This window comes from Nilaparvata lugens, chromosome 9 (assembly GCF_014356525.2).
Source record: "Nilaparvata lugens isolate BPH chromosome 9, ASM1435652v1, whole genome shotgun sequence".
In the NCBI taxonomy this organism is placed as follows: Eukaryota; Metazoa; Arthropoda; class Insecta; order Hemiptera; family Delphacidae; genus Nilaparvata; species Nilaparvata lugens.
The window spans coordinates 38318992-38336977 of record NC_052512.1 but is presented as its reverse complement, the minus strand read 5'-3'; the positions used below and the strand labels follow the sequence as shown (position 1 = coordinate 38336977).

The window sequence follows — 17986 nt, the reverse complement described above, 5'->3', positions numbered from 1 at the left end:
ATATAATTTTTGAAAATTATAATTTCTTGCTTAATGAAATATAATTTATTATTTTAAATGAGAATAAAGAGTTAATATTGTATCAATAATAATATTGTAATATTGTATCAGCTACTGCCATTGAAATCATTGACAAGACAGAGGATTGGCAACCTTGTTCTCCTATTACTGCCATTATAATGTGAACCTCACTATGGTTTCAAGCACTTAGTTACTGATGGAAGCAGCTAGAGTGCTAGCTTCAACTTATCCAAACCAAAGACTATAAATACAGGTCATGACACAATCCTGTGATGCATTGCAAAATCACCATTTTATGGGGTTCAAGTTCACCAATTTTCAAATTCAACAACTGTTATCATTAAGACCACCATAAATACACCATAAGATGGCCGCTCCATAAGGAACATGAGTGTCATGACCTGTATTTATAGACCTTGATCCAAACATGACCATCTATAGTGTAACTTGTGTATGGTCATGATCTAAAGCATTAAAAAACTAAGGAATATTAAAGGTGAAGCACAAATAATAAGATGTAGCACGAAAATAATAATACAAGTTTTATTCGGAATAATACAGTTTTATTCAATTACATAGGTACTCAATTTTCAGGTCAAATATTTTTTATTCAAACTGAGTTTTATACTTTTAAAATTTCAAAATTTCATCATGTGTCTGATTATCATTATAGTGATATTAAAGATATTCATAAACATTAACTTGATAGGCTTTTCAAGTGATTGAATAATTATACATAAGTAATAAATTGTGTTTTATTGCTACTAACTGTTCAAATAAATTTATAATAATTATTATCTTATCTTGAATATTATCTTATATATAAAATAGATTTTGAATTTTAAATGGAAAGAGATATCAATTAATTTTTTTTTCATTAACAATCTTCAGTAATCCATGGATCTTGTCATGAAATATAATTGTCCACAAATAAATTGATCATTTCTTACTTTTGCATAGATATCAATTTTTCTGTTATATCGTAATGTAGATTTAGAAACACATATCAAAAAGTATCAAATTGTAAATTTTTCTAGAGCTTGGAGCTTTTGGAATGTGATGAATGCAAATTTTTTATGTACAGTAGGCCTATGGAGCAGCTGATAAAATCTCATCAAGATGAAACTCCACTTTTCCATATTGGTCTGGTCAATACAGACATGAAAAAAGGGGATGTGCTTGCAATGTAAATATTTTGTAGTTTTAATTTCTTTTTACTTAAAAGTAAGTCTCTGTTAATGCATCCTATGAAAGGAGCTTAGTTTTGTACCTTGTACCTCAATCAGTCATCTTCTATCTTTTTTTGCAATTAATTGAGAGTTTATGACCTTAAAAAAATAAACAAAATTTATTTTAAGAATAAAGAACGTTTGTATCTGAAAAAGCGTTGATAATCGTTGATAAAAATGACCGCATGGTTGCTAATTTTCCTTTACTGCCTCCTTCTATATAGTACTTTGAGTAGCTGTGATTCAAGTTGCTTCGGTATATATGTTACAAGATTAATTATTAGTAATAATGGATTCCATCTCAAATAAATTTTATTCGCCTAGAGACAGTTCTTTGTCATGAAGAAAAAACCTAATATGGATGTATGAATTGGGCCAGTTGAACATATAAGTTACATATAGCCAAGTCACAATTCACATTAGAGAAACATACAATAAATTGCACAGATACAATACATACAATAGACAATAATAAATAAAATAAAACCGATCAGTAAAAGCAAATAACATTCAATACATTTCAGCTCGCCCGATTTCGATTTAACAATCATAGCTGAAGCCTTGTAATTTCCCATAGTGGGTTTCGATTTCCCAAACTGCTTATGTGAGGAGGCTTCTGACGATGTAGATGATCCAAATAAATCAGTGGATTTAGTAGCCTCTAAAATAACAGCTTCATTATTCAAAAATATTTGGAAGTTTTCAAATCGGATACTGTTCCACTTCTTAGCAGTCTCTGCCACTTCTCTCTCAATTCTTCAGTCAGTTTTTACGTAAGACAAATAATAACGGAATCGACCAGTCATTAACTGCATGACCAATTGGTTTTAGTGCTGCAATATACTCAGCTAAATGAGTGATGAATTTTCCTAGCGAGTCTGGTTGCTTATTAACTGCTGGCATATAAAAATTGCTTGCAAGTATGCGTCAGTCAGCTTGTAAGAGTCATTGTAGCGATTCAATAATAATTCCATGCCTCAGCATAATGATCACTTGTCAATGGGACTACAGAAATGACTGACAGTGCATCGCCTCGCAGTACAGACTGAAGATACATATGTTTTTGTATGTCAGCAATTTGACCATTATTATGAACCATGGCTTCGAATAAATCTTTAAATTGACTCCAAATTTTCAAATCGCCGTCAAAAGTCATTAAAGGAAGCTTAGGTAGGGCTACTGACGAGATATTTCCAGTTGTAGGTGAAGAAGCTACATTGGAAGAACTAATATTCAAATTTGTTTTAGTGGATGGTAAGGTTTCGAGAATAGCCTTGACATTGAAAAAAAACTCATCAAATTTTCAAGTTCATTTGTTTCCAATCGAGGATTTTGTTTGTTATAGTAGCTCTGCATCTTATCTATTATATCATTGAACTCCACCTGGTGGTGATTGATATGCTCACCCATGACTTTCAATAAACTCTTCATTTTTTTATTTTTTGGATCCTTTTCGACAGCTTCGGCAATTTCATTAATCCGTTTTACTCTACAAATTAATGCATCTCTTTGAAACGTCATGTCTTCGATAACACCCATAGTAAGGCGATAACAGTGAGCGCTCGTCAAGAGAGAGAGTAAGACAAAGAGCCAAACAAGAATAAGAGGGAAAACACGAGAGCAGGCGACACAATGAAGTAGACTAGTGTAATGAACAATGGCTAGCTTATCTAATCATACAAGCCAAGCCAGCATTTCAACTTATGCTCGGTAGAAATGATTGGTTACAAGGCTAATAATACCGTATCGATACTCTTGGAACAAACAATATCTGATATTAATAACGAAGTAACGACAATAATCAATGCAAATAACTGCAAGTATCCTTTGAAAAAAGTAACAGTTCCAGTTACTGTTACAGCTAGACGACGTATAAGTCTTTCTCTACTTATCGACACGAACTTGCCCGTCCAGCCTTGTGGCGCCAATGCAACAATCTTACGCAATAAAGCTACGACACAATTATTTACGAAAATATTACTTGTTCTACTCAAATTCCAACTTAAATTGAGCCCAAATTTATTAGGAATACCACAAATAAAGCGTATATTCATCCATGACGACAAAAACAAGCCATATACACAGAAAAACCAAGAATAAAATAGGCATAAAAACGACAAACCTATTAGACGATATTTCAAACTTATGTCCTATTCAAATTCGATTAACAAATCTATCCCGGATGGTTGGACCAATGTTTATTCGACAGAGGCTGGCTCAAAACAGCACTCTGGTTTGTGGACTGTATCAATATTACATCGAGAACTTTTGGGTTGTCTGGCGTCGGGTAGCAAGTTGAACAATTAAAATGGCTAAGTGCACAATAACATAGGCCTACCTTCATGTCCAAATCCTCCTTGCTTCCAGGATCCCTGGTCCAGATCACGATACGAGACGAGACGACACTTGTAATAAATCACAATAAATAATCAATAGATCACTTTGTGAGCAGGAACGCCTCCACCAAATATGTAAGCACGATCTGCCTTCACCGAGTATGTAAGGGTGGGAAAATGAAAAACAAGAAATGATCGTACAGGTTTTTGATAATAAAAATGAAACAATAAATTATTTGTACAAAATTAGAATTATAATTAGAAATAACGAAATAATAATAAACAGATGAATATTTCAAGGGCTACTCGCTTTGCTGCTAGTGAAGATTCATTTGTTGTGGTTATGAAAAATTTGAAACAATGACTCAGTAGTCACCTACCTTTATGAAAATGGCTTCCCAATTTGGCATCCACTGGTTGAACGCGACGTTAATTATTAATTAAAAATCAAAAAAACTGATCTAATGAAGTGGGTTCAGATCCCTTCCTCTTCAATAATACAATTCTCTTTAAACTGCCCGAACTGTGACAGGAAAACTGTATTATAAAACAAGAACAAAATCTATCCCCTTCACCAGAACAGCCGGACTTTACTCACAGTCCTAACGAACGAACTCACACACCACACAAAAGTAAAATTTTGGGTATTAAATATAACTCAGTCAATGCCAAACATGAAGCCATTTCAAATACATATTTTTATCAGTCACACAAGCGAGCACGTTTGTTATAAAAAACAAAAGAGAAGCTACAATAATTTTGATAACAAAATGGAATAAACAATCTTTCTGTCGATGACACAAATTGTTCAAAGACAAAAACACTGTTCATCAAACTTTTCTAAATTAAAACTCTAAAATCCTGATCAATATGAGATAAATATATGATTCATATATATGTCCCATATGACCAGGTGACACATCACCCATCCCGCTGAAAGACTCGTCCCTGAGTCTGTAGTCAAGAGGGGAACAAAAAAAAAAAAAACGTGTGCCTGATTGACTTGATAATGCTACTATACATTGAAATCAAACATTTACATAGAAAGGTAGGTTACTCAAACTAAATTACAAACATTCAAATCAAAATCAAAATGAAACTATGCTGCACAATAACATTGATTAAATATGAAACTAACTTTCAATATTATACACATTAATATACATGGACATTCAACTTATTATGAAAAGAAAATCTCAATTGACAATATATTTATTTGTGAATCAACATTGAACTACTTCAAAAGCTGCAATTAAAATCGAAGAAGAAAAAAACTTTATAAGTACTGTGGAGCGGTATTTTTTACTCGCCTCACATATGTAGAGAGATTTGCCAAATCATGTAGTGCTATATTGAAATGCTTCACGTTGGACCGGCAAATCATGTGGTGCGTTTTTTAACGGCTTCACACATGTAGAGTGAATCTTGTACTGAATCAATGGTGTAGAGGCTATAAATTTTGCAATGCGTGTGTGGACGCTGAGTGTACACCAGACTGATTGACTCACTACAAGATTCAATACAATTGTCGGAATCGCGGGAGGCCTAAACACTCGCTCACCCTTGATTCTTCTAATGACAGATTGTATAATGATGAAATTTTTATAAGTAGTGTAGCGGACGCTAAACACTGAATACGGATACCTTAAAATTATTACCTGTGAAGAATGAGCATACAAAATCATACAGGTCGAGCAAAAATCCCGATGTAGATAATTTACGGGACTGCGTCTCTAATAAGTTCTGAAGGATTAAAATACGGTATTTGGACCAAATATCGTTCAGAATATACTTCGAGAACAGAGTCTTGTCGGGTTTTAAGCTCTATTGTAGGAATTTATATGATCTCTGGCTGCATCTGCTGTACAATCGATGTGTTCGCTCCTAAGTCGAGGTTGGTAACAGATAAAAGCTGATATATGAGCAGGTAAGGATAAAGAATAAATATCTCGATCTGACCCCACTCGCTACATCCACTTAGACCTGTTCCAATATCCAGCTTAATTCAATTATTTCAATGATCGTATTCGATCGGTTCTTGATGATATAGAACGTATCAGACACAATAATTGACAGGCTTAAGAAATAATCGAACTCAGAAAACGAATTAACAAAACTGGAATATATTATAATAAAATATATGATCATACAGTGCAGATTCAGAATTTGATTTACAGGTTGATAATAATTTAGCATTGACAAAAAGAGTTAAAAATGTTCTTGTGCTTGCATGATACCATGCGTGATTCAACAGAATTTTTACAATTGATAAAATTTAACAGTTTTGAAAAAATAGTGAAAAATGAATTATAAAATATTTTAAAATTGCTCGGGGTCGTGGTTCTGGCAGCGGAGGATAGCTAATCAACTACAAGTTCTTATAAATTCAATAGGAATAAATTCTAGGCTCTTAATAACTAAAAGCGCTTGTCGGCGTGGCCAATAATTTAACGAAGAAAATTTTATATCTTTCTGCACTGAAATATTTTCGAAGCGTAGATTGGGGCCCCGTTAAACTTATAACTCACGTGAAATTCCTTGGCGGTCGTGGTTTTCTTCTTTAGATCAAAAATCGTTTGATCGGCAGCGGGTCCAGGCTTCGGTTTCAGCACGTGTGGAATTTTAATTTAAATATCTCCTTCACCGAATTAATTAAGGGATAATTTACTTTAAACTTTTAAATTTATCGATTGATGAAAATAAATTTACAAATAACAAACAGATTGGCCTAAAATATCGGCTCACAAATAGAACATATAAAATCGAACGAAAATTTTACAAATAGGTCTTGGTAACTATAAAGAGATCTGAACGGTGAGGATTTCAAAAGGGAAGTGCTGTCTTTTTCCTCTAAGCTTCTTGGCTAGACCTTTCTTCTCAGAATCTCGATGTAATAATTTGCATGAAAATTTGCCATTGGTAGAACGCTTGTGACGTAGACATGACGTCAGTGGCAAGCAGTAGAATATAATTCCTTTAATTACAATAATAATTCAATTTATGTAATTCTTAAAACTGCTTAATCTTATAGACATAGTTCCTCTCATACAATGTACATGTGCTAGCGTATATGATAAGGCAGGGTTGTTGTCTGATAGTAGAATAACATGTGTTGCTTTCAAACGATCACCTTTTTGGTGCTATTTCTATGCACTATGATTGGCTTAGGCTTGCCAAAGAGATTTAATTGCCATGTGGTTCAGTTGAATTAATCATTAATAAATTAATATTCTCATACAATTTTTATTAGGTTTGGGACTGTTATAATTAATTTCTGCCATTTTATCAATAATATAATTTCATGCTATGACCTAGTTAGTTACAATAAGACCTGACATATAATATATTTCTTAAATAATAAATAATTTCAACGATAATACATACATTTTATTTTTTATTTGAAATTCTTGGTCCTTTATTGATAGTTTTATAATTTTTAGGAATGATATTTTACCTTGCATGAAAACCGGCATGACATTTGACAATACTTTGAATCAGTCAGCTGTGTTCAGGCTGCTTTAAACATCTGATCGATAGTAAACAAAGTGTAACCTCAAATTCAATGAGCAATTCGTAAATAATTCGTGCTTTATTTGCAAAATAATTATAATTTTATTGAATAATTTTTCTAGAAAATATTCAGTACAGAACGGTACTCTTATCTAATATACAGTTACTGATAAGTAAGCTTTATCGCTCGGTCGCTAACTATTCCTTTAGCAAATTCTTTCATTTTAAAAAGGTAATCACAATTTTCTCTCTTCTCATGAGGTCTATTTAAAAGATTCATCACAGTACATATGACTCACAACTATATAGTCAAGAGAGAAAACAATAAAACAGTTAATCCATCAAAAAGCAACTATATAACTCTTAACTATCGATTATATGTATCTTAGGTTGCGCTACCGTTACAGCAGATAATTTACACACATACAACTTGATGCCTAAATATGCACAGAATGAAGTTAAAAACCCTAACCAGCCAAATAATATATAAAAAACAAAACTAGAGGAATTTACAACATCTCCCCAAGAATTTGGAAGATCTACTTTGTGAAATATATCTGACGATATTACGTCTTGAACTGTAAATTCCGGAACCTTTATATATATATCAGTTTTTAAAATTTCGCTAAAATTAACAAAATTAGGATTGAAATGCGGTTGCAAAACATCAATTTTTAACGAATTAAACTTAACCCAATGCAAAGGTAAGTAATGGAGAACCTGAGGTTGTTTATCAACATTTGCATCACACGGAAAAGTCTTTCTCACCATTATTCTCCCGCCGACCGAAATCTCGCAATGACAGGGTAAAACCACATACATTGCTCCCGGAGTAGGTTGAAAATGATGAAACAAACCTCCCTCGCAAGTGACTGTAGTGTTGGCCTGTATATTTGTGACGATATACTCCAAAGGCGAAAATTCGACAATCTCCAACTCCTGCTTAGCTGGACGACAGCTTAAACTGCAATATTGTTGGATGTCCTTCAGCTCTGTCGCCGCAAACAAGTGATGCATACATCTCGATGACATATGTCCTCCATGCACCAACCACGGAAGATAGCATAAGAAATCGTCCTGTGCCCGACAAGAAGAGAGATGATCTCCCGAGATGACCTGAATCTCACCGTCCTCCTGTCTCCGCGCCAAAACGAAATCCTGCTGCTGAAGCTGACAAATCTGGCCATCGAAATACATAGGTGTCCTCACATACTTGTGCAATTGAAACTGTCCGCCGATGCTGACCAACGGTACTTTTAAGCTAAGCACCATGGAGTTCTCCTTCACCACACAAGTCGTAAGTGGAAGATCAAAATATCGCTGCAAATCCGATAGAGGTATAGCTAACTGGTGTCCTTTCGACTTATATCCTTTCTCCAATCTGAAGAGATCTGAACGTAATAAATTGGGGTGTACCAGCGAAAAGGGTAAAAGCTTTTTATCACAGCGTTCCTTCGCAGTATTTATGAATTCCTGCCGTGATAAAATATTTACATGTGAGTAGAGGTGAAAAATGTAAGTTAATAACTGGTTTGTGAACAGTGTTTTTTCCTCTGATACATTCTGTTGTACGAATAATCTCATACTGTCTGTTAATTTGCTATATGCATCGTGAAATTGCTGAGAAAAATTTCCAGCAAACTGCCTCAAGTTGCGAGAAGTCCGAGTTAAATCTTTGTGGTCGTCTGCAACCAACCCTTGGAATGCGTTGAGGTGATCAGCTACATGTTTTTCGTTGAATTCCAGCTTATGAAGTTCACCATCCGTTGCTACTGCACAGCAAAAATGAAGAAAATCGCCGACAACATCGATCGCTCTGGTTTTTCATGAAGCTTGAGTTCCCAAACGAATTGAAGAGTTGAAAGCAGCATGACTGTTGCAAAGAATTCTGTTTGTAGAATTATACAAAACTTCTACCGCATCCGCTAAACTGCAATCCTCTTGTTGACAGTTAGGCCAGAACACCCTTTCCGCCTGCAAGATGTCGAGCTGAGCTGCCAGGAAATCTACCTCGTATGTTAGTGGATCTGATGATTCATACACTACAGCGTGACGTAGCTCCTTGTAGAAAACTCCCGCGAAGACCCTGACTGCCTCCAGTTGCGCCGTGAAAGTCGTGAGAATGAGAAATGAAGCAAAATGTACCATAATTGCCATGTTTATGCATAACAGAACCTCTTACAAACAAAAAAACTCTACTTTGAAGCAACCACAAATGAATCGTAATAAAAAAATCAAGAGAAACGTTTACAATAATATTAACAAACTCGATGTGAATATTACAATTAACAACTGGACTGGCTGGTTATCATATATTATTAATCAGGAACCTAGAAATGATACAATTTATTAGAAGTGCATAGGCCTATATTTATACTGGAACAATTCTGAAATCAGAACAATATATGAGTCATATGAAAACAAAATCACAATCATACAATAAATCCTCAGAATATAAGAAACTTATACTCTAGTTATATTTTTATTGAGAAAAAAATTCAAGTCAAAATAAATGTGAATAAAATATTCATCCATCAAAAATATAATTGTCTTATAACAGCTTCATTATGAATTTCTATCAGTGAACGTTTAAAAGTATCAATAACGTTTGTCACTCAATGAACGACCTTGCCCTGGATATGAATAACAAGATTGACAACTAAACAAAAATATGTGACAATTGCACTTTCTTTAACGTAGGTCACATCAGTACAAACGCAAAAAAAAACAAAACAATGAATTACATTACTGTACTTTTTCGTGGCACCAAATATTAAAACGTACCATGATTTATCGAGAAAAAAAAGAAAGTTATATCAGTGAGAATGTTATATTACAAAAATGTAACATGTAATCAGAATATGTAATTATGTGAATGAAACATGACCATTTGGTTATCATAAAATGGTAAACTATCCATCAACCATATTTCCTGTTCATTTTCCTGGAATAACCATAATTTGAAATAACTGAGATATAATTATAATGACTATGAAATATAGCATGGTTAATCATAACTGTAAAATCAATACAGAATCAATAATGCAACTGGTGAAATTAAATGTAAAACCCAGCCAAATACCAACTTTCATAGGTAACTGTACCCTAAAATTACAAATATGTAACCATGGAATAAATAACCCTCTTCTATAATAACTGATTCTATATCGTAAAACATGGTTCTACAATGATTACCAAAAATCACTTCTGAAAATAAAAACTCAACCATAATAATAAGCCCTAAACTCAACCTATTGTGCCAAAAGAAAAATTTTCCTACTCAAAACCATTAATCTTAGAACCATGACACAATGAAACTCAAATATTATCATGAAATATAATCAAGAATATAGTAATCATTACTTTATACTGAGAAAAAATTATAAAACGAAAAACAATTCAAAGATATAAACGTATAAAACTGAAACTCTGCTATCCATAACTAAAAAATTCCCCTATAACCGTTTATTATAACCCATGAACAATAAGTTTGGTCTATATTACCATTGAAAAATATGGACTTTACCTCCAGCAACAATAATCAGTAATAATATTTTAATAAAATTTTACGAGGACTTATAATTATAGGCTTAAATCATAAGACCCCATCGAAAACAGATCAAATAAATAAAATATAATCCTATTATTCAACCACTGGATGATAAATCCATAAATATTATAATCAATTCTGATAAACAATGATGAAATGATAAATAATTACGAATAATATTTACAAAAATTCTCTTAGGGACTTTAATATAGCACATAACTTCAAAAAATACGACTTAAAAAAATGACTATCACCATTAAACCTTAATTATCAATACCTTATGACAACAAATTCAAATATTTAATTCATGAAATCTATCAACAAAATATCTACTTTTAATAACCCTTGAAAATATTTCAATAAAACTTATTCATAACCTTAATATAATGAAATATGAAATCCAAAGGGCCAAAATTCTAAAGTGAAATATCTCAGAACCCTTAGGCCTGAACAAAATTATAAGTATCGCAATGCTGAAATCTATGCTAAGAAAATATGAAACTGCAATAAATTTTTTTTCGAAAATCGACTTTTTCCGAATTTGTCTGAAATTTCTAGACTAACAATCAAGATACGCCACATACCTTGTAATCAGACAACAATATTGAATTCATCACCAGCAGCTATTATAGACTAAGCGAGGAAAACATTAGTCTGCTAGCGCTGTTACAAAAAAAAAAAAACGCTATTATTTATTTGGTGTTTGAAATGTGATATAAAAAAAAATCAAGATATTATGATTTTATTATTAAAAATGATTAATAACACCTTGATCTTCACTATGTACTGAAATTATTACGGAAAAAAAGTAATCAATCCAGCAATCCGAATCAACAAAGTAAGCTGAATGAATATTCTGTAATCCAAGGTGTATATAACCTTACTTGCAGCTAAAGAATCATATTATTATCAAAACATTAAAAATTATAGTACAAATGAATGTCATTATCACTAATATGATTTATCACAAAATCATTGCAATGAACAAATAACCATCATAAATCGTAAAAAAAACTCATCTGAATAAACGAATACCACTTATAACTGAAATCCAAAATCCAATATATGTAGAATACAACTATCCATCAAATATCATGAAACCAAAATAAACATAAACCATAGAAAAATAGCAGATAATCATTTAGCAAAAACGCGCGAAATTCAAAATCAGTAGATAACCATTCAGCAGAAACGCGCGAAATTCAAAATCCGTGTCTGACTGTAGCCGAAAATTTACTACATATTGAAATAACTCACGAACCCTCAAATATCTCAAAAATATCTACTTCACATATCCTATCCCATTCTAGAAATGCAAGCGAATGACCTAAAATTCATCTTTAAATTCAAAAAAAAAAAAATGTTTTGTTACAATACAAGGTCACCAACAAAAACTATAATATGAAAAACCTCAAAACCCTTTGCCCTAAACAAAATTTTTCACAGAACAAAGTTGAATGTACTCATCCTAAAAAATAAGATTCCCCCCAAAAAAATCGAAAAATCACAAAATTGTTTTCCATGAACTGGAGATTTCTGAATTTTTAGATAATTTCGCCTCTTGGCAGCCAGTAGAGCAAAAATTTAGTAGGAGTCAATCAATATCGAACGCTATCAAAATCGTCGTTTGAAAAACTTCCTTCACAACAGATTCGTTCAGTGAATTACATTGAATTTCCAGAATATGTTTCAAAATACTAAAACAAAACTTTATACTTATGAAGAAAAAAAACACAAAACCCCAAAAGGAAAATTTTTGAAAATTATTGAAAATACCCAACTTGAAAACTACTGCCCTAATCGAAAAATTTTATTGGACATAAACGATTGAAATTATCACTACCTACAAGCTCAGTGGAAAAAAATCATAAAATCCCAAAATTTAACTCACCTGTAACATGACTATCATCCCAATGGAAAAAAACTCAATATCTAGATTACAGACGACATTATTATGGTATAATGATTGAAATAAAATTTTTTCCACTTTTCCACACCTTGCTATGACTTCCGTTCATGAAAAAGTTTCATTCTCCTTACATGAATAGTCTCTGGAACAATCTTTCCCCGCTTTTCTAATAACACTTCATAGTTTAAATCAGATAACTTCCTTGATACCACAAAAGGCCCATGAAAAGGATTATTAAATTTTTTACAAGTATCAGCCTGAAACCTAGGATATGAAAGTAAAACTTTATCTCCTTTATTGAAAGCTACTAATCTATGGCTTTTATCAAAACTATCTTTTTGTTTTTCCTGCACTTCTCTTAATATCTCTGGTAATCTCTCACAGACCTTTGCTAACGATTTTAACTCCTCTAACCTATCCCTACAAATAGAAGAAGGAAGGAAAGCAATATCCACAGGACTTCTAGGAACGAATCCAAACACCAAGTAATACGGCGAAAACCCAATTGAATCTTGAACTGCTATATTATAAGAAAAACATACATGCCTAATACAGCTCGCCCAATTAGACTGATCACCAGATACGTAACATCGCAACATAGTTACTAAAGTGTCATTATACCGCTCTGTTACACCCTGAGTGGAAGGCATATAAGCAGAACCAAACTTCTGCTCTACTCCCAATGACACACAAAAATCCTTGAAAATTTCAGCTCGAAAATTTGACCCATTATCTGCGTGAATAACTTTAGGTAATCCATATAAAGACGCAAAATCTAAAATGAACTTAGCAGTATTCTTAGCATCAATAGTGTACACTGGTTTACAGAATGCGAATCTCGTCGTCCTATCTACCGCTACCAAAATATACTGGCAATTATTACTTTTCGATATTGGACCAACTGCATCTATACAGATTGTATGAAAAGGCTCACCTGAAATTGTTATGGGTTTCAAAAACCCAGCCGGTTTCAACCTCGACACCTTTGCCTTTTGACAAACTTCACATGATTTCACATACTCAACTACATCTTTCCTGACAGTAGGCCAATAATACCTATCCTTGATTTTAGACAACGTTTTATCTATCCCTAAATCTCCCCCGAACTGCAAAGAATCATGATATTGTTTCAATACAGTTGTCACCAAACTCTCAGGAACGACCAACAAAAATAAGGCTGTGCTTTTGACCTGTGCTTCCTTGTAGTACAATATGTCATCTCTTAAAACATAATTTCTAGCTTTTCGTGCAATAGTTCTCTCCGCTGACTCTAAATCCAACAAAGCATCATATATCTTTTTCAAAAACGGATCCTGTTTTTGCAATAATCCTATATTTATACTAGTAATCATGTTAGCGGATTCTTGCGCATCATCTCTAATAAGTTGATTCTGTAGAGAAGTTATTTCTTCGCTCGTAATGACAAAAGAGAATTCAAAAAAAAAAAATGTTCTCAATAACCTTTTCCCCTGGCGCCCTAGACAAAGCGTCAACCAATTGTAATGTCTTGCCTGGTTGATAATGAATATTGAAATCAAACTGAACCAATTTAGTAACCATTTTTGCTAAACGTGAACTTGGTTTCTTGATATTTCTGTAATACTGTAAACTACAGTGATCCGTTACAACAGTAAACTGTTTGTTTAGAAGCCAAGATCTGAAATGCATAACTGAATACGTGACTGCCAATAATTCAAGCTCAGTGGCCGACCAATTTGATTCACTCTTAGTTAATCTTCTTGAAACAAATGAAACTGGATGGATAGTACCGTCCTCTAATTTCTGACTCAAACACCCAGCAATCCCCACAGAACATGCATCTGTGTATAAGAAAGTTTCCCGATTATCACAATAATGAACTAAAACTGGACTCGATATAATACAATTTTTCAACTCCTCAAACACTTGTTGGTGACTTTCTAACCACTCAAACCCTTTATCTTTCTTAGTTAACTGCGTCAACACATATGCTCTTTTAGATAGACATGGGATAAATTTACGATAGTAAGACACTGCTCCCAAAAATCTCCTTAGCTCAGTGACTTTAGTTAATGTGCTCTTCCACCGTTGCTGAAAATATATATAGATCATCTATATATAAAAACATACTCTTATATAACTTATCACTGAAGATACGCGTGACCTCTCGTTGAAACGTATTGGGACTTATAGCCAACCCCTGAGGTAGTTTCTTGAACTTATATAAACCCAATGGCGTCGTGAAAGCCGTCAAATGTTGAGATTTTTCCTCTATAGGCATAGAATAAAAAGCTGATCTCAAATCTAACGTTGTGAGAAACTGAGCTCCAGCCAAGGATTCTGAAATTGTACCGGGATTCGGCAATGAATATCTATCTTTGATAATTATTGAATTCAATTTCTTGTAACTGACCACCATCCTAGGTGGCTTGTTCTTATATCTAACGAGAAAAGCTGGAGAAGCATAACCTGATCTACATTCCTCAATCACATTAGCCTTTTTTAATCCATTTAAAATATCTTGTAATTCCTCACTAGCAGCGAATTTGTATGGTGAACAGAAAATTGGAGACTCGTCTATCAATTGAATTTTTACTGGTGGCAGTTTTGACACCGGAATATCATATTTATCTTTCACAAAAATATCCTTAAAATCTTTAACCAATGCATAAAACTCATTTTGAACTGACTTTTCTAACTTATCATTAATAGAAACTTTTTCTGTGATACTCACATGCTCGATTATATTAACTAGAGCTGATAACATCTCTCTTGAATTATCATACATCAATTTCCCAATACATTCATTATTTTGGAGAATAATCTCATTTGAATCGACATTGCTAGCAATAAAATTGAGACCTTCTCTGCTCTGCGATACGAAACCAATTAATGACTCCTTATCAATAAAATAAATTTTGCGATTTTTAAAACCGCTGGTCACATAATTCGACTCTAACGTAGAAAAATGTTTTTCTTCACCTGAACTCAATTTGATATAGTCTTTTAAAAATACATCTTTACTAATCATTGTCCTACTTTCATCCGCTCGCAAAAGCCCAGCGTCATCAGTTGACTGCGAAATCGTAGCATCGCCTATCACTTGCCGATCCAACAACTGAACTACTGACTCAGCCAAATTGTGAATTTTTAATGTGTATCTCTCATTTTCACTGTATTTATCTACATAAATAATATCCAACTCTGATTTATTTAACTTGAATGATAATTTACTGTCCTCATTAATTTGCTTATCAACATGAACATCAATATTTAATATCTCTTTCGGTTTTACAACAACCTGCTCATCCATTTTAACTTGAATTAAATTCGTCTTCGCAATTTCATCATGTACTGAAAATGGAACAACAATACTGTTATTGTTTAGAAGAATCTTCATCTCTTGTTTTTGAAAATTTAAACGGACTCCATGTCGAGACAAAAAATCAACACCCAACAATAAGGCCAGTTTCACACGGCAGAGACCTCGCTCCTGGAATATCATATTACGGAAGATCATATTTCATATTTTGCAGCTCTCCTGTACTTTCACATGGGGATCTTACGAATAAGCCGACAGATCTAACAACTATGCCAACGTTTGCTCAAACCTATGACTCATCACTTTTTCTCAAAGTCCAACTTCCTTAAAAATATAGATAGAAGATTTCTGATTTCGGATTTGGATTCAGCAACCCCAAATTCTTTAAAGCGTAAGTCCCATTTTCAAAAATACCCAAAAACAAGGGAGTTATAGCTGTTTTTAATATAGCTTTCCATTATCATATGATTATATAGTACATACTAAGATAATAATACTCCTGCCTCACAAAGGGACAGGCAAAGGTTTTAAGAAGTTTTTGAACACCTGAGAAGTTTATACATAAACATTTTTAATTTTTAAAAGTTCTAGTTTTCCAAAAAAATATTGAACTATGAAAAGATGAATCCAAATATGAAATCATAAATCATCTCCACTCATCACCCAATAAAATAGGAGGAAAAGGAATGTTGTACAGTAAAATTCACTGAATTTCAATTGTCATTCAACAATCCAATTTATCAGGTTCAAATCGTTGAATATCACTTTAAATTCCCAGCAATTATTGATTATTTCTTTTTACAATCAGAAAAATCTATTATGAACATACAGTATAAACATTGTGCTGATCTGAATCGATCTATGGTAATAATAGGAATTGAAAGAATAGAAAATGTCATGGCATTCCAAGTAGTGATGTCTGTGTATTAGAACTGCTGAGTTGATAATGCATACTGAAAAAAGTCATGAATAGCTCAGACCAGCCTGGCGACTTTGATGCTTTTGAAACCGGAATCTTGTTTTATTTTTATTAAAGAATGATTCGGAATGAAAACCATGTATCATAGTACAAAGCTTTGTATCATGAGTAAGATTGACAATCATGGCTTGTCGATTTTAGTTGCTGACCTAAATCCTCATTCCTCAGTCTAGAACTATGGACCAAGCGCGAGCATTTGCCTTTTATGTCATATACCGTCGACACAAACTTATGAAATTTATGAAAAGCTTGATAGCTTGAATAGTGATCTGATATTTGTTACACGTTTTTATTCTAAGACATAATATGTCTTAGACTAATTTTTAATGTTTCTTCAATCAGCAGGAAAACTTTGGTTTTTCAAAGTTATCTTACTCCCTTATTTTGGGGTATTTTCAGAAATCAAGATAAATAACCTACCAAATTTCCTACACGAATACAGTGTAAGTTGTATTATAATAGCTAGAGTACTTACGTACTGTATAGTACAGTATCTGTTCGTTTTTACCGTATAATTATATGATAATAGAAAGCTTTATTAAAAACAGCCATAACTTCCTTGTTTTCGGATATTTTCGAAAACGGGACTTACGCTTTAAAGAATTTGGGGTCGCTGAATCCAAATCCGAAATCAGAAATCTTCTATCTATATTTTTAAGGAAGTTAGACTTTGAGAAAAAAGTGATGAGTCATACTTTGTGGAACCGTCGGCAAAGTTGTTAGATCTTGCCTCTGCTTGCCTCGAGGGGAAAAGACGTGACAAAACGAGGTTCCTGGATAGGAGTCACCATGTGAAAGACACGATTTGACTCAATGTACTTCGACAAAAAAACGAGAACACTGTTCAGTGTTCAAGTTGCACGTCTCCTATTGTGTGAAAGAGGCCTAAGGCCAGTTTCACACGGCAGAGACCTCGCTCCTGGAATATCATATTACGGAAGATCATATTTCATATTTTGCAGCTCTCCTGTACTTTCACATGGGGATCTTACGAATAAGCCGACAGATCTAAAAACTCCGCCGATGTTTGCTCAAAGTATATGACTCATCACTTTTTCTCAAAGTCTAACTTCCTTAAAAATATAGATAGAAGATTTCTGATTTTGGATTTGGATTCAGCGATCCCAAATTCTTTAAAGCGTAAGTCCCAT

The 17986-nt window shown here is 33.2% G+C and overlaps 1 protein-coding gene across 1 annotated transcript; it reads right to left on the bottom strand.

Moving 5' to 3' along the window:
• Positions 1–1342: 1342 nt before the first annotated feature.
• On the bottom strand, positions 1343–9222 carry LOC120352967. Its single transcript, XM_039435328.1, has 3 exons — positions 9007–9222; positions 7917–8377; positions 1343–1349 (listed from the first exon to the last, which is right to left on the bottom strand). The coding sequence occupies exons 2-3, from the start codon at positions 8366–8368 to the stop codon at positions 1343–1345; spliced, it is 459 nt and encodes a 152-aa protein (XP_039291262.1). The 5' UTR covers positions 8369–8377; positions 9007–9222.
• Positions 9223–17986: the final 8764 nt, after the last annotated feature.

What these genes read in the sequence shown, in the direction of transcription:
- LOC120352967 (XM_039435328.1), bottom strand. Translation starts at nt 8,368, where the DNA reads ATGGTGCTTAGCTTAAAAGTACCGTTGGTCAGCATCGGCGGACAGTTT.